The sequence below is a fragment of the Anabrus simplex genome, chromosome 11 (genome assembly GCF_040414725.1).
Source record: "Anabrus simplex isolate iqAnaSimp1 chromosome 11, ASM4041472v1, whole genome shotgun sequence".
Taxonomy (NCBI): Eukaryota; Metazoa; Arthropoda; class Insecta; order Orthoptera; family Tettigoniidae; genus Anabrus; species Anabrus simplex.
In genome coordinates, this window is record NC_090275.1 from 30,506,277 (window position 1) to 30,525,132 (window position 18,856).

The window sequence follows — 18,856 nt, forward strand, 5'->3', positions numbered from 1 at the left end:
GAAGGTCTTGTTCGGGTCCTGGTCATGACCGATATAGCATCGAATGTTTTGTTTTTTACATATTTTGTGGTGGTAATCATGCACCGGTAATTCCGTCGTTAAATGACGAAGGTCTTGTTTGGGTCCTGCCCATGACCGATATAGCGTTGCATTTGTGGTGTTAAACTCCGGCCGTATTTTTTCCCTCTTCTCTTGTCTGTCTTTCACAACCTTTGCCCAAGGGAGCGAGAATCTTATTCGTAGAGTTTCTTTCACGAGTTCGTATATTAACATACAAATCCAATATATTTCTAGGCTTTGGTCCCGTTCCCTGATGCGGGCTCGGATAAGAGATGAGATGGTTTTATTATTGCAGGTTTTATGGCCGGATTTCCTTCCTATCGCCAACCTCAGTTGGGGAGCTAATGAAGATGAAATAAATGATGATGAATGGAAGTGGGTAAGAAGGTGGAAGGAATCTACTGTGGCCTATGAATAGGAACTATCGCGGAATTTGCGTGGAAGTGGAAATGGGGAACCACGGAAAACTATTCTCAGGACAGCTGGCGGCGAGGCTCCCGACTGCAGAGCTTGGCTCCATAGCGGCCTCTCCGGTCGGCAAACACATAAAAATCCAAAGTTTTAAGGAATTTCTTTCTAGAAAAGTACACGTTTTAATCCACAGAGGAGCATTACTAATATTGTACAGTTCTTTTATATAGAAATAATAAATCAATTTATGTTAAAAATACGCTTCCTTTAAGGTACAATTAAATTCATTTCGTTGAATGTTTCTCGGGCAGAAACTGAATGTGGCTGATGATACTGTCCCTTACTTTTCTATTTGGACATCTTTCCCTATATTTGATATCCATTGACTTATAACAGAGATGACCTTATCATTAGCTAACAGAATGTCTCCCTTTAAATGAGAATGATCAATTAGAGGCCAGATTAACAATTGCTGTACTTCCTGGGTAGTACAGCACTCGGACTGAACCCTTTCCTCCGATGTATTAAGCCTCCCTTTTGCATGTTCTGAGTACTCTAACTCCGATACTATTGATGTACTCCAGATTATTTACAGGTATTAGAATGGGGTCTTCGAGGGGAAGAATCCAAATTTGACTTTTGAATTTTTCAAATTAGACTTCGAATTTTCAAATTTGACTTTGAGGTTCCAAATTTTACTTCAATCTACCCCAACATCTGAGCTACTTCAAGGTCAAACCGAAGTCAAATTTGGAAATTTAAAGTCAAATTCGATATTTAAACGTCAAATTTGGATTATACTGCGTTCCATCGCACTACTGGTGGTCGCTGTCAGGATCTACTTCAGTTGAGCCTGAGTGAACAGGTTGTACGCACTACGCCTCATTTGGCGATTCGATTACATCTTCTCTTCCCGCCAAGGCTAGAGATCTGATCTGAGCAGTTACGCCGAAAATTTTGGACATGAAGTGGATGTTAACAGCCTTCTGCTTTCCTTTACCCATACCTCAAACGAGTCCCACCAGGAATGGGTTGAACCTATCCCAACAATGGTTTAGAGTATCTGCAGACCGGTTGGTTTTAGAAATTCCAATGTGATCAAGGTGGTGTTCTTTAACGTGGTATTAGGCGATATATTCAGTGACAGCAATAAATAACTGTGGACACACCCAGGTAAGAAAATGTAATATTTTAATAAATATACTTCAATTTATTTGATCATACTTAAATTTACGAGTAGAGCTAGGGTGAGAATTCTATATTTTATTCTTCTTTCTGGATGATTCCAATTGTTTTGAGTCGGCGTTTGATCTGGATTTGGCGCCCTTTCTGACACCATTCCTATTTAGGGAGATGCGTTCACTATTAGGTGTTCCTGTAGTGGTGGTGTGCAGTGTGCTGTATCTTGTGTGTACATGAAGAGACTTGTATCAGGGACGAACAGCCCGTCAGAGGAATTAGCCATATAGAGTTAAAAACCCTAGGGATCTATTCCGAGGCTTATGAACCGAAGCCAATATTTGACTATCCAGCAAGGAGCAGGACGTTAAGAACTCACCGTACTTGCTAGTAATATTGTTATAATAATGACCGAGAGAGTTGGCTACGCGGTTTGGGTAACAAAACTGCGAGCTTACATTCGGGATATAGTGGGTTCGAACCTCGTTAAGATACGCAAAAGACCGGATTATGTTGTAAATCATCGAGCAGATTGGCTTATCCTAAACAAAAAACCCATGGCACTACAGCCCTTGAAGAGCCTTGGCCTACCAAGCGACCGCTGCTCAGCCCGAAGGCCTGCAGATTGCGAGGTGTCGTGTGGTCAGCACGACGAATTCTCTCGGCCATTATTCTTGGCTTTCGAGACCGGGGTCGCTATCTCACCGTCAGATAGCTCCTCAATTCTAATCACGTAGGCTGAGTGGACCTCAAACCAGCCCTCAGGTCCAGGTAAAAATCCCTGACCTGGCCGGGAATCGAACCCGGGGCCTCCGGGTAAGAGGCAAGCACGCTGCTCCTACACCACGGGGCCGGCTTTTTGGCTTATCCTGACTACGGGAATTTTTTCGATGATATCCTTAAATTAGAAAATCAATTCAGGAATAAATATGTAGTAGAAATGCTAATGAAGTAAGTTCGCAGTGAGTTTGTGAGCTAATTTTTGTTCACGTCGCAGTATTTTCAGGCCATCTTAGCTGAAGTCAGGACTTATTTTTCAGAACAATGTGAAGTGATGGCGAAGAACTGACAACATATTCACTTTAAGCACCCATAAATTATTGAAAAATGTTCAAATCTATCGCGAAATATCCTTTTTATTTATAAACAGGATGTAATACTGATATAAGTGGGTTATACAAGCAGATATGAACAATGTTAGCATATTATTTTTTAGTGATTGCAGCCCACTAGATCTACATCCACTGGCCTCAAACATTAAGAATTTAATCTTATCCAGCGACTTGCATATCTGTTTTAACTGGATGAAAGCTCATGCTCGAAGTGTTGCAAATGAGAGGGTAGACACATTAGCAAGATCCTCAGCTCAATGGAATATAGATTTTAGCTTCTCCATGTGTCTCGTATCTTATGTGAAGAATATATTTAGAGAGTTTGAACTCTGAATGGACAAATAGCAAGGAATATGTCACGCAAGAATTGTTCTTTCCAACCGTTCATTTACGTTTAATCTCAAAATTGTTCGAACCTACTATTATACTTACACAGTTTATGACTGGACTTGGTAAATTTAGAATATATTTTTGACGGTTTGAAATACAATCACCAGAAGTGTAATTTTGTGAGTGTTAATCAGAACAAACAGTAGCTTTTCTACTCTAGAAGATATTTTCCACTACACGCTATCAAAAGAAACAATTTGTTAGGACACTTCAGTTACTGCAATGTAAATTTTCCTGCCAGTTTCTGATATATTTGTGAAACAGCACTTCAGCTTTTATCCGTTTCTTAGAGAATATTCTTATACAGTTTTTTTGTTCTACTAATGTTTGGAAAATGGAAATCCACAGCCTGTTTCCAGTCATTCGACCGGGCCAGAAATGGAATGAATGGAGCCACCATCTAGCGGCGAAGATAGGAATTGTGCCGGCTGCCGAAGCTTGTCGCACTTCTCTGGGGCAATGATTAATGAATGAAAGAAGAAATGAAATGATTTTGGCGAGTGTTTCAGGAATGAAGTATGACAGGAAAACCGCTTTTTCCAGCACAAATCTCACATCGAGTGACCGGGATTTCAACCACGGAAATCTTCTGAACCAAGGAGGCTCTTACTAATGTATTAATAATCTTAAATGTTGTATTTTTATAAACAATATCACTAACACCGTATTAGTCTTTGATAATAATAACAAAAACAGTGTCTTGAAATCTCAGTTCATTACTAATAAAAATCGTAACGGAGGGAGAAAGCAAAGAACAATATGTCTCTATTTTTGAAAAATTAACATTTTAAATGTTACAATTTTGAAGAAAATTTTGCACAAATTGAATCCCACGCACTGCAAATCATAAAGATTGTTCTCGTATCGCTAGCAGCCTTGGTTTCCTTTTGCGTCTCTCTCTAGTACCATCTTGCACCCAAGATACCTAGGCTTTCAAACATCATTTCTCTGACAGTGCCTAGTTCAGTGAGGGCTGGTTCGAGCTCCACTCAGCCTAGGTTGTTACAGCTGAAGAGCCATTTGACGGTGAGGAAACCAAGAATAACACACGACATCTCATAATCTGCAGGCCTTCGGGATGAGCGGTGGCCACTTGGTAGGCCATGGCCCTTCGGTGCTGTTGCGCCATAAAGAACAAAAAACATTGAACAAATACACTAAATAAATCAAGGAAATTAAATTAATGGACTAAATTATTTTCACGAACACTAAAAATAATTAGACAAATAGAAATATCTATAACTTTACCCATCCACAATGTACACTGCTCTCAAGGTTCTGATAAAATCATTCAAAGGAGGAAAATGTTACTTTCAAGAACCGAGTTGCGAAATCTAAAAGTTACTAGAACTTACTTTAGTCATCGCGTTGAAGTGTGGCAACATCCTCGACGTTCAGCACCAGACGAGTTTCTTGAACCTTACCGTTGGACCATACCATATATTTGTATTAATTTATTCTTAAATGGATGAAATCGTGGGCTAAAATATAAACACGTACAAATGAAATCCGTGGGGACCGACATCTTTCCCTAATAAATGAGTTCCGCTGGGACCAGTGGTCTCGCGTAGTGATCAGAGCTGATTCGTGCTTGAACAGTTGCCAAGTCAATATCCGCGCTGGATAAAATCGATGTTATTATTTTATATCGTAAACAACCGCGTGCCTTTATTTCATATTTTTTTTAAGAATTTGCTTTACGTCGCACCGACACAGATAAATTTAGGCGACGATGGGATATGAAAGGCCTAGGAGTGAGAAGGAAGCAGTCGTGGCCTTAATTAAGGTACAGCCTCAGCATTTGTCTAGTGTTAAAATAGGAAACCAGGGAAAACCATCTTCAGGGCTGCCGACAGTGGAGTTCGAACCCACTATCTCTCGAATGCAAGTCGATAGTTACGTGATCCAAGCTGGGTGGCCACTTGCCCGGTCATCATTGTTGTAGGGTGGAATTTCTGTGTATAGCAGGTATTTAGTGATATTGTGATCGTAAAAATGTCTGAGTGTTACAAGAGCATAGTTGAAATGGTAAAGTTAATGGCAAAGGAAATTTTACTAGGTGTGGATAGGGGTCGCCACGGATCCGTCAAAAAAAAATGTTCCACTGGGACCAGTGGTCCGCGCAATGTTCTTATTCCCGCCCCAGACGTACCGAGCTTTCTGCAGTGGTCCTTAACTTAAGTAATTTACATTTAGCGGCGGTCATCTGGTCTCCAAGAAACAATAAGTTCATTGTCAGTGGTCCCTAGGGATCATCATGGCCTGATGGGAAATTTGGCCGGCAGTCCCGATGGGCTACTCTGGCGCTCAACCTGGTAAGAAAGCTCTTTCTTAAAGTAACAATGGATCTATTCAAACATAGTCAGATACACCGCTAGATGAACGTCTCTTTGAAAGGTACTGCAGCTTACAGCTAGCCAATCAAGATCACTAAAAGCAAGTGAAAAATCTGAAAGAGCAAAGGGGTCCCTAACAACCTGAGCGACTGCATAAGAGTTAACACATTGTGATGGGATTTGACAATTTCCTTTGAAAGCGATAAGCAATTCGTTACACCACTGCGGCGTACTTGACTCCTGTCTTCATGTTTATCTTTGTCATTTGTTTTCCAATAGGTACGAGTCAGGGTGCAGATAATCCTTAAAGGGGCGTTATGTTTTAATTGTTTTAGGGGTGAGTGAGGGTATGACATTTTTGACGATGACTTTACAGTGAATGAATCTGTGGCAATTAAGCGCACAGTTGTTATATTCTGGTAAAAGAACCGAGAGTCAACTAAAGTTAATGATTTTTCCCATATCTATCCAGTAACGTTGTAAATATTTCCAAATATAAAATTCGTTAGCTTGTTTCAGCAGTAATCAAAAGACACAATAATAAAACCTGACAGGAGAAATGCACAAAGTTAAATTAACTTGGGAGTGAAAGGGTTAATATCAAAAAGTATAATGCAACAATGTCACTTGCAAATATAAGAATACTAATTATTTTAATCCAAATACAGACGTTTGAAGACTCAACACTGAAAGGCATGTAATGAAGTTTCGGTAGTAAATAGGAATATGGGTAGATAACCGTGAAAGGGATTGATCTTAAGACAGCGAACTAGAAACTTTCAGCGAGGAGAAACTAGTATAAACTTTTATTTTCATTTGCAGATAAAAACGAATGCATGCATCACTTACTGGGTGAAGTCCCCGGACGAGTTTTAGCATTTTTAATGCCACAGGCAATACAATGTTGTGAAGTAACAATTGCATAGGAAATGCGGACGAGGGGCGAACGGAACTGGCTACTCCCATAATTAACAGGCAAGAAGAGAAAGGATGCAGGCTGCTATAAAGGGGCTGCGATACACTGCGACATCAATCAGTGCAGCGCATTCTCTCTTCATCTCACAGAGCAACATGAAGTTTCTGGTGAGTAAAACATACTCAGTACATAGTAGTGTCTTAGAATATTCATACTTTATACAGAACTGGCTGAAGCGGTGTTGTCAGCCTTTCAGAGTTTAAATTCCAATTATCTTGCCCAAATTTCCCTCAGCTATCTTGTTTTCCTTATAAGTCTGATGTTTATAATTAGACTTCGGCTGCTTAGGCAATAATATGTCAGAAAGCAAACTAATTTGGTTAATAGGAAGTGTCGTCTAGTCCTTTCTTCCGTTAAGTAGCAAGAGTAATATAAATACTAGGGGTTCTGATATGCCGTACCCCTAAAGGTTATGCAATAATAATAACACTTCCGTTGTGTAGGGTGGAATATACTTCTTACCGGTTTGCATTCTAAACTACTAGCGACTAAAAATCCTGAGTCTGTTTATAATCCAAAATATCAAACCAAGCTTCACAGTGTTGGAACACATTTAAACAAAATGTAGCGATAAGATAAATGTCAATGAAAACTAAACAGAAATGGCACATTAAGGAGGTTGTAAAGAGAGGTTACGGATACTTTCAAATGGTTTTAAGAGTACTTATGGGTTGCAGTAAGGATTTAAGGGAGAGGGCGTATAAGTGTCTGGTACGATAAAATAGAGTGTGCTACCAGTTTATGGAGCCCACTTCAGGATTATTGATGCGAAAACTAGAAAAGATCCAAAGGAAATCAGCACGATTTGTTATGTGTGATTTGCGACAAGGGAGTAGGGTTACAAAAATAGTGCAAACGTTGGGCTGGGTAGACTTGGGGGTAGGGAGAAGAGATGCTCGACTAAGTGGTATGTTCCAACCTAGCAGTCAAGGGATGGCGTGGAATAACATTAGTAAAAGTATGAACTTGAGAGTAGCTTTTAAAAACAGAAATGATCATAGTATGAAGATACAGTTGGAATTCACGAGGACAAATCGGGGGAAAGATTCTTTCGTAAGACAAGGAGCAAGGGATTGGAATAATTTATCAAGGTAAATGTTCGATAAATTTCAAACTTTTTAGAAAACATTTAAGAAAGGGCTGGATAAACAATTGATAGGGAATGTGCCACCTGGGCAATGTTCCTTAATGCATACCACTGATGATTGAAGAGACTGCTATACATTTATCTAATTTACCAATTGTTCTCGCCTTCCCCTTTCTCCTTTCTTAAGCGGAAATAGTAATTCATACGTAATAGTAATTATACTAGTTACAAAATTTCATTCTTAACATTTACACTGCTAAAATTGACATTACGAATCACTAACTAACGAGACATTTCACTCCAACAGCCCCTATGATCTTTATTTTAATACCCAAAGTTTCTGGTTGATAACATCACTAAAATTGAAAATTTTATTATTGCTCATATTTGGGATTCGTTGTGCTATTAAACATGCTACTTTAAAATATATTATAAGTAGAATAATAAAAAAATCATTCAACATTTTAAACATTTAATTACAACAAATCGGACTAGATAGTGTCAGGGTTTGAGTAAAAATCAAGTGCATCAAAAATTATACTATCCAAAAGGAAAATATAGCTCTCATTTTAAGAGAGCAGTTCATTTCTCTGAACATGTAACACATTGTATAATATTTTATGGAATTAGATCGCGTGATATTAAAATCCGCACGTTTTTCAGTTTGTCTTCAATGTCCTCTTCTTCCTCACGATTCCTCAAACACGTCTATTCTTCCCTTGTCTCTGAGAAATTTTTCTCAGTTTGACAACACTGAATGGTGTTGCAAACAGCATTGACAGTTTGGTTATACAGTACTTCTCATTTCGTGTTTTGTCCGCCTCCGTATCGTAACGGTTACTGTTATTAGCTGCCGTCCTTGGGGGCCTGGGTTCGATTCCCGGTACTGCCATAAATTTAAAAATGGCAGGAGAGCTGCTATGTGATTGAAATTGTACTTGCAGCTCACCTCCAACGGGGGTGTGCCTAAAAAGAGCTGCACTACCTCGGTATGAGGACACGAGTTTACTTATTTCGTGTTTTAAAATTAATTCGTTTTATCTAGAAGATCAGCCTTGTCTTGTGTTTAGTAAGGCACCATCTTAATCTGTAACTGACTTGTTTCGTTCTACAAGTAAATCCATTAAATCACGTTTAACTATGCGTAAGCTTTACATTGACTGTAAATCGGTGATATTATTATTTATTTTACACAAATGTTATACAGTTATGAGTATTACAATTCGTGTTTTGACAGAATTAAAAACATGGAACTTTCCTTTTTCTTTTTACACTCTGCTTTACGTTGCGCCGACACAGATAAGTTTTATGGTGTCGGTGGGACAGGAAAGGGCTAGGGTTGCGAAAAAGCAACCATGGCCTGAGCATTTGCCTGGTGTGAAAATAGGAAACTACGGAAAACGATATTCACGGGTTCTGACAGTGAGGTTCGAACCCACTATCTATAGAATGCAAGCTACGTGACCCAAACCGCACTACTAACTCGCTCGTTAACATTAAACTTATGTCAGCTGGGACGAGACTGAAAAAAGAACAGGTTTCTTCTTAATAAATTACAGATAACTGTTTTATATCTGGGCTTGAAAATATCCTTGGATATATCGAAAAATTCGAGCAACAGAAGTTCGAGTTACGGAAAATATTTTACACGTATGTTTTATTTCATACGGAAACGAAAATTTATTCGGGATATAGAAAATTCAAGTGATAGATTCTTTACTGTGTGTATCTTAGTACACTAATCTGTTCCTTCTTCAACAAAGAAGCGAACAAACAAACAAACAAACACACACACAAACAAACAAACAAACAAACAAACAAACAAACAAACAAACAAACAAGCGAACAGATTGATATATAAACAGGCGGACAGACAAAAATTCAACTGAGTCTAATTTTGACATGTGTATATTTAATCCATGATCAAAATGAAGCAGAAAGCAAAATTTTAAATAATTCACAATTACGTATTCTGTAGAAAATTATGCCAATAATAAAGCAAGTTTTATTTATTATTCGTAATTCTTTAATTGCTGCGCGTTGTACCCGGTTCTAATCCCACCGTCGGCAGCTCTGAAGTTGTTTTCTGGTTTCCTATTTTCTTGGGCTGTTCCTTAATTAAAGCCATGGCCACTGTCTTTCCAAATGTAGCCCTTTACCATTGTTCCGTCACCGAAAACTTTAGGTGCGTTAGTGCGACATTAAACAAGTAGGGAAAAAGGGTTGATAAAAATCATTTATATCAAATTCTCTGATTGGAAAGGAAATGACCATCAGTTATATAATAAGGTAAATATGTACATGTTTTCAGGTGGTGTTGTTGGTGACTGGAGCAGTGTTATGTTCCGCCGAGGAAGAGAAGAAGAATTCCAAAACTGAGAAGCGAGGTATCCATGGACTAGGATATGGAGGCGGCCTTGGTTACTCGAGCTATGGAGGAGGCCTTGGTTACTCGGGTTATGGAGGAGGTCATGGACTTTCTAGCTATGGAGGAGGCCTTGGTTACTCAGGTTACGGAGGAGGCCTTGGTTACTCGAGCTATGGAGGAGGCCTCGGTTACTCGGGTTACGGAGGAGGTCATGGACTTTCTAGCTATGGAGGAGGCCTTGGTTACTCGGGTTACGGAGGAGGCCATGGTTACTCAAGCTATGGAGGAGGCCTTGGTTATTCGAGCTATGGAGGAGGCCTCGGATCTCTCAGTCTTGGTGGTGGTTATGGACTTTCAAGCTATGGAGGAGGTCACCATGAAAGTCACATCAAGGCCGTCACTATCACTAAAGAAGTTAAGGTCCCCGTTCCTCATCCTTATCCTGTTCCTGTCGAGAAACCTGTCCCCGTACCAGTAAAAGTCCCTGTACCAGTTCACGTGGAAAAACCATACCCAGTGCACGTGCCAAAACCTGTACCAGTACCCGTAGAGAAACCAGTCCCATACCCAGTAGAGAAGAAGGTTCCTTACCCCGTACATATTCCCATTAAGGTACCAGTACCACATCCATACCCAGTTCACGTTCCCAAACCTGTTCCTGTGCCAGTCCACAAGCCTGTGCCAGTACCAGTTCCCCATCCCGTAATCGTCAAGAAACCTGTTCCGGTGTTCATCAAGGGACACGGTTACGGGGGCAGCTATGGTGGATCTTACAGCAGCGGCCTAGGAAGCTACGGATACGGAAGCGGTCTCAGCCTAGGAGGACATGGATATGGAAGTGGGTATAGCTCAGGAGGAGGCTATGGGTATGGAAGCGGCATCAGTCTAGGAGGACATGGATATGGAAGTGGGTATAGCTCAGGAGGAGGCTATGGGTATGGAAGCGGCATCAGTCTAGGAGGCCACGGATATGGAAGTGGGTATAGCTCAGGAGGAGGCTACGGGTATGGAAGCGGCATCAGTCTAGGAGGCCACGGATACGGAAGCAGCATCAGTCTAGGAAGTCACGGATATGGAAGTGGGTATAGCTTAGGAAGAGGCTATGGATATGGAAGCAGTTATCACTGAGTTCCTGACATACCTGGAAACCCTGCACAGTCCTTGACAGGAGGTTCAGGGATCCAACTAGTCCACAACACCACCATAATCACGAAAACTTCATCATTCGCTTGTCATGTTGAGAGCATGTTGTATTATATTGTTAAATATATTTTTATAATTAATATGTATGTGGTCATTTATTATAACAATTACCCTTCAAAAAAATACTGAAACATTTTTTGATCCCTCTTCTCTTTTCATGGTCCTACTTCATTATATCTCTCCTTTGCTTGCTTTCCTCATTACACACTCACAGCTCCACGGCCTTATGTAGCAACTGGAGTGAGAATCTCTTAACTATAAATAAAATGTTGATAAGTTATTTTGAAATAAAATTAGAGAAGGCTTGAAGGAAAGACTTCCTGACGATCAGACACCTGTGAACCTTTTGACACCCTAAGATGATTACAGCGATTCTTTGGCGAGTTTCTGTTTATACAGTTACAGAAGAGCATTAAGATATTACCGTACACCGTGGCACGGGGCATCTCACGAAAGAAAAATGTATTTTATACATTCAGGCTTGAGATTTATTTTTAAATCTCATGAAATTACTTAAATGGAATATTTACAAACCCGAATATTATATATTTGCAAATTACAATAGCTATGTAATCGCTGGCAATGAAATAAAATGAATTGGTCATAGTTAAAAATCTACCTTTTGGTTTTTGGTGCTACTATAAGATTCACTTTGCAATACTTGTGCAACAACTCCAGAAAATTGTTTTTGCATACGAATAGCTTTCGTGCATTGCAAATAATAGTGATTTTAGACTCTTTGGATATTACTTACATATTCAAGACCTGAGACAGATTGGTTTCGGCTGACAAAAGTATCGAAAAAACATTGTTTGCGCAATAGAAAGACGGATTATTCGGCGTAATGGTGGGATTTAAAGTCTTCGTCATACCCAGGATCTCACTGATTATTCTGTTAACGTGAAAATAAGTTCAACTAATGCACGTACGGAAAGCATAGGTCTATATATTCTATCACATCATCACCTTAAACAACATTTAAGCATCTAGAGCATCGACGAAATCATCAAGAATATCAAGCTCAGAATTCTATGGTTCTGATAAAATCTGTTCACCTCTTTCAAGGCAATGGATTTCAAACACCGTTAACACAAAGTACAAAGGTACATGTTAAAAATCTATGAAAACCCAAACTGGCTACAAAGAAATAAAGTTTCATTTAGGATACACCGGGGAACTGTACGCACCCAAACATAAATTTTGATATCAAAGCAGTCGTCACTCGTTAGAATTAGTGGACGAGCTGAGACAGTACGAAGATGAAAGTAAAGTTAATACAGGTAGGAGTCTATAGGGGTTGCGAGCAACAAATTACTGCGAATTAAATATCCCTGGGGCAATCAGTACCCCGGTGTACCCTTCCAGGGTTACACCCATGGCTAAGTATCGTGAACCAAGGACTTTGTTGCTTCTCTCATATTTGATGCCATTCTGTGCCATCTTTCATCTTCCGGACAGTAGTTCGCCATGGTAAGTTAGTTTTCATCCTTTCTACCCATGACGTGACCAAAGAAATACAGGATTCTTTGGTACACAACTTGCTTCGTATTTCAATTACCTGGATGACAGAATCATTTGTTCGCCTGGCTGTCCAATGGAATTCGAAACATCCTTCTCCACCACCACATTTCAAAGGCGTTGATTTGGTTTCTATATTTTGTCCTTATGGTCCAAGTTCCGCATCCATACAGAAATACTGAGAAGACGAACGGATAGCCTCTTCTTGTTATTCAATGTAATTGCTCTACATTTCCAGATCTTCTATAGTTTTGCCATAGCAGAATGCCTGTATACCTGTATCTTCTGCTACCATGCTGTAAGGAATTTCAAAATTAAATTTAAAGTAACATTTATCTGAAGCGTTTTTAAAATACTAAGTTGAAGTTTGTTCGAAATATTAACAAGAAACCATTTCAAAGCCCACTTTTTAGCCCTTCTTCGATCATCGCAATACCAATTAGCCCTTGATGTATGTAATTAACGAGCATTTACTATTTCGCGAAACATACATGATTCTTGATCTTCGCTCTGTTACAAGAGATGTAAACATTTATGTCAGTCAGTTAGCCTTGTGGTTTTATATATATAAGATATCAATAGTGCAGACTTTAATTCATCTGGCACTCCTTCGTAACACAAACATGAATAATTTAATTTAGTAATGGTTTACATTATTCTAAGATACATGTAAACCATAAGCAGTATTTGTCTAAGAATCAACAACCACCACTGCGCTTTTTATCCGATTGCACCTTAGTCTATCGCTTTGTTCCGAACTGCGTGTTGTTTGCAGATTTTGCGCATTATTTATCAAGTGTTCCATGTTTGCCCATACATAATGTACGGTAACATAATTGTATATGCCGAGTTTCGTAAAATTACCCCAAGTCAGTTTCATATAATACTCAAACAAACAAACAAAAAACAAACAAACAAACAAACAAACAAAGAAACAAACAAACAAAGAAACAAACAAACAAACACAGAAAATAGCATACATACATATAGTTGCTCAAGAATTAATGAACGTACGTGTTGTACGTTGATCGCATTTAATCTTTATCAGACATAATTTTAATTATTATCAAAATATAATTTATCTCGTACGGATTTTAAAACCATGTGGATATCCACAACTCAAGTTATATTTATAGTTTTAATTGCTTCTGACCTGCGAGGAACATATACAATACAATGCGTTCGTTCTTGTTTCCAATGACTGTACATGCGAATATACCGACAGATAAAAACAGAGCCACTTATGATCCTTATTAGTCGAACAAATATATATTTTTCATAAAGTAAATACAAAAACCACAGTTCTAGCCCTTCAGGCAAACAACTCAGTGTTGAAAACATCCTAGGGATATGAGCTACAAATTTCAGGTAAATAAAATATTATAAAATTTGGGAATATTCTTTACTTATTGCTAAAAATTGTAATCATTTTCTTAATCATTGTTATCCGGTTGATTAGATAATCATTTAGCCTTTTCTACCTCTACGAGCCTAATGTCAGTCAATGCATTGTTTCACTAAAGCCCTTATAACTACATTCGGTGCAGATATTTTTCTAAAATTTAAAAACTGCTTGAGGGAAACCATTATAGAAATAATTATTTAAATAAGTTAATTTGGCCAGGATTTGAATAAAAAAAAGTAAGGAGTAAAGAGATAAGCGATTTTAGGCTGTTTTTCCGAAACTGCTTTTAGACTTCAAGTGATTTTTGAATATTTTTTTAGTTTGATAGAGCTATCCAGACTCACACTTTGAAATATTTTCGGACCCCTTAGCCCTTAAACTTTCGGCACAATTGAGGAAATTGCTTAATTTTACGTTTTTTGTAATATGGGGGACATCTACTTTGTCTGCTAAGAAATGTCTTCAACATTCAAACATAAGTTGAATTTATAAAGATTAGCTTCTGATGAGCTCAAGGGCCAAGTTCGGAGGAAACTCAAATTTTTAATGTTACAATTGAAATTCGATTTAGTCCGCTTCTGTGATGGAGTGGTTAGTGTGATTAGCTGCCACCCCCGGAGGCCCGGGTTCGATTCTCTGCTCTACAACGAAATTTGAAAAGTGGTACGAGGCCTGGAACGGGGTCCATTCAGCCTCGGGAGGTCAACTGAGTAGAGGTGGGTTCGATTCCACCTCAGCCATTCTGAAAGTGGTTTTCCGTGGTTTCCCCACTTCTCCTCCAGGCAAATGCCGGGATTGTACCTAACTTAAGGCCACGGTCGCTTCCTTCCCTCTTCCTTGTCTATCCCTTCCAATCTTCCCATCCCCCGCAAGGCCCCTGTTCAGCATAGCAGGTGAGGCCGCCTGGGCCAGATACTGTTCATCCTCCCCAGTTTTATCCCCCACCCAGAGTCTGAAGCTCCAGGACACTGCCCTTGAGGCAGTAGAGGTGCGATCCCTCGCTGAGTCCGACGGAAAAACCGACCATGGAGGGGTAAACAGATAAAGGAGCAGAAGAAGAAGAAGAAGAAGAAATTCGATTTCACAAAGTCCCTGTTCCTTTCGTCACTGCCCTAAATGTGATATTGCATACCAGTCTGATTCAAAGTGCAACAATTTTACATTAAGGACTGCTTGTGTAGATAATGGCATTACATACATCACTAGATCCCGGATTTTTAGGCAGTAATAGGTTAAAATGCCGGCCCCATGGTGTAGGGGTAGCGTGCTTGACTCTTTTCCGGAGGCCCCGAGTTCGATTCCCGGCCAGGTCAGGGAATTTTTACCTGGACCTCTGGGCTGTTTCGAGGTCCGCTCAGCCTACGTGGTTAGAATTGAGGAGCTATCTGACGGTGAGATAGCGGCCCGGTCTAGAAAGCCAACTATAACGGCCGAGAGGATTCGTCGTGATGACCACACGACATCTCGTAATCTGCAGGCCTTCGGGCTAAGCAGCGGTCGCTTGATAGGCCAAGGCACTTCAAGGGCTGTTGTAGCATGGGGTGGGGTAATAGGTTAAAATTCAAACTAATTTAATTATCAGGAAGTGTCGACTAGCCTGTTCTTCCGTGATGTGGTGAGAGTAACATACATTCTAGTGGTTCTGATGGGCCGAACCCTATTGATTATTGAAGACTCATAACATAACCGTTGTGTAGGGTAGACTACACTTGTTACTCGCTTCAGTAAGTTTGAAATCTAACCTGTTACTGCCTAAAAATTCGGACTCTAAGCATTAGTTACGCCTCACTCGCTTTGATAACTGAAAGTCAAGGATTAGACAAAGTGCATTGCAAATATTAGATCTCACACTAAACGAATCTGAGCTGAACGCATAGCTCCTAAGGAAAGAGAAATATGAACATTACAGAACGATATATTAAGTTCTGTAGGTTTAAATTTTCCTTCAATAAATCAAGAATCAATTCGATAAAGAAAGGTTCTTTCCCTGTGTTTGTTAATAAAACGAGTCTAGATAGCGCAAAATATCAGCAACGAAACTACTTTTTTAATTACTTTGGCCATTATCAAGACATGTTTATATTTTCACTTTACCACACAAACAATTGCATAAGAAGTCATTTCTTGTTTGTGAGTGGAAGGAGGGTTCAGGTTTTGCTAATTGGGTGGATTGCTCACATACTGATAGACATAAAAAGGAAATATCCATTTCGCTCTGATTTATATCAACATTTTTTTTTTTCAGTTGATATTGGCGGACAACTTGCTCCACAAAACTTTCTCCGAACTTGTTCTAAGCAGCTCATCTGATATCTTGTCAAACCACTGTCGTGCGTTCCTAAGCCTTAAAGTGCGCATTCTTTTGCGTTCCCTTTCACCTAGGAATTACCCTCGAATGCTAAGCAAGAGGAGTTTCTCAAGCTATATCATGTGCTCAAAATGACGTTTCTTTTTCTACTATTTTATTAAGTACTAGCACACCCGTTAAAGCTTCGCCCGTGGTAATAATACGCGGCACACATAATATTAATTAACAATGATGCGTATGGGTAAATTGATGAAGTACTTTAATTAATTAATCAATGAATCTCCTTCGTATGATATTCCACTCGGCCATATTTCCTAAGTTTCGATTTTTCATCTCCCCCATCATACTCCCCTGTCTCGGTAATTCTATCTCCGATTCTAATGAAATTCCACATTAATTTAGTAATGTAAAAATAAAGCTCTTTCATTCATTTGATAGCCCACTCTGCCGTTTTTCCTAAGTTTCAATTTTTAACCCTGCCCCCTAACCCCTGGAGGACAATTTCCAAAAAAACCTGTTCCTAGGAAATCTGTAATCGGAAAAAGTAAAATGCATTCCAAATTTCAAATCTTTAGGTTTAATGGTTGAGGAGTTTCCCTGATTAATGTATCAATGAATTGTTTTTTTTCTGTCACACACCTTAAACACCTTTTGCAGTCTGTGAAAACTTATATTTAACAATATGAAATATAACCTATAGCACTCAGAGATAATGTATCCGTATATTAGTGAAAGAATTTTTAGAATCGGACCAGTTGTTCCTGAGATTACTTCAGATATACACAAAATCACAAAATTTGCACTCTCACTCTCTCTATTACATTAGTATAGATTCTTTACTATGTTCGTACATTACAGTATGGTCCTATTCCAGAAACTTAATTTCCATAATATTTGAAGCGTGGAATGATGGCACTATAAATCAGTCAGTCATCAATGATCTGCATTTAGTGCTGTCGCCTCGGTGGCAGATTCCCTAGCAGTTTTTTACCTAGATTTTTCTTAAACGTTTTCAACGAACGTCGGAATCTATCAAACACTAGGAGAGAGAGAGACAAAACTCTCCCGCAAATTATTTACGATAGGACTGACGTGAAAATGAAGCTTGTTAATGAACATCACAGAGATGATGGAAATGGTCTCATAAAGTTCTGACCCTACGTCACACAGAAACCACCGGCAGAACTCAACACTTGAAGGGTCATCTGAACACTTTAACGCATGTAAAACAGAAAATATGTAAGGATACAGCTGTAGGACATTTTTGATAACGTTTAGACACGATAATCTCTTAATTCACACTTGTACAGATAAACGGAGTTGAGATTTCGTTGGACTTCGTTCCAAGCTTTCCTTCACTCGAGCAACATTTACTGGTATTCAAACTCTTTTCGCATGGTTACGATTTTTATTCACGTCATTTTGCTACTACGTTTTGCACTGCAGACTTTGCTGGAGATTTTGCCAAAACACTTCCAGTTAAACTCTTGTGCAAACAGTCGGGCACAGGTTTTCCACGATTCGTGCTTCGCGTAACACTCGAAAATGAACACGTGGTGTTTTTTAGTGAGCACCATTTTGTATTGCGTGCAGCTGGTCACTAAACAGGTCTGTTCCTCTCAATCACTCACTCAGACGTACTCGGGAGATGCGCACGCTCAGACATGTGATAGCAACCGACTGGTGCATCGAAATCACGATTTCCAGCATTTCCTGTGCTGGGAAGTTCTCCTGTTCATTAGCAAGGGTCAGTTCCGCGTCAGTCTTATAAATACCGTATTTACGCGAATAATACCCGCGTATTTAAAAAAAAATTGAAACACAAAATTGGGGTGCGGATTTTATTTGAGTCATTGTTGGATTTTTTTTCAAAATCAGCCTTCCTAAAGTTAGGGTGCTGGTATTATTCGCGTAAATACGCCGTATTTACGTGAATAATACCCGCATATTTTTGAAAAAATTGAGGCACGAAACTGGGGTGCCGGTTTTATTTGAGTCAATGTTGGCATTTTTTCAAAATCAGCCTTCCTAAAATTGGATGCGGGGATTATTCGGTGGCGGGGATTATTCGCGTAAATACGGTATTTTCCCGGCCAGTTTTATTTTGGCCACCTTGTCTTTCCCTTGATAATTTATTCCAATCCCCTTCCCCTCGTCGTATAAATCAATATTTGCCCCAATTTCTCCTCTTGAATTCCGCCAGTTGTCTCTTTGGTAAGGATTTATGTCCCCACTCCATAACTGGGAGAACACACAGTACATCGCTGCTTTCCACGTAAGTTGCGTAGTAGGTTTTCAGCTTGTTCAAACTCTTTGGTATTCAAAAATATATTTTTGGGATGTGAATAAGATTAGGAAAAGAGAATTTTTTTTCTGTCATACAACCTGTGACAATAAAGTTCGGTGAATGAAGTCAGAACGGTCGATCCGGCAACACTGGCGACACACAAAGCTGCACCTGCGTAGCAGCAGGTTTTGACCTCCTGCTCCCAACATTCTTCAG

At 39.4% G+C, this 18,856-nt stretch overlaps 1 protein-coding gene across 1 annotated transcript in view; it reads left to right on the plus strand.

Annotated features, from left to right (window-relative positions):
• Positions 1–11,047, plus strand: part of LOC136883396 (uncharacterized) — a 211,088-nt gene extending 200,041 nt beyond the window's left edge. The window contains exon 12 of the mRNA XM_068229590.1: positions 10,340–11,047. Within this exon, the coding sequence (XP_068085691.1) occupies positions 10,340–11,047 (708 nt within the window). The remainder of the gene's footprint in view (positions 1–10,339) is intronic.
• The last annotated feature ends 7,809 nt before the right edge of the window (positions 11,048–18,856 follow it).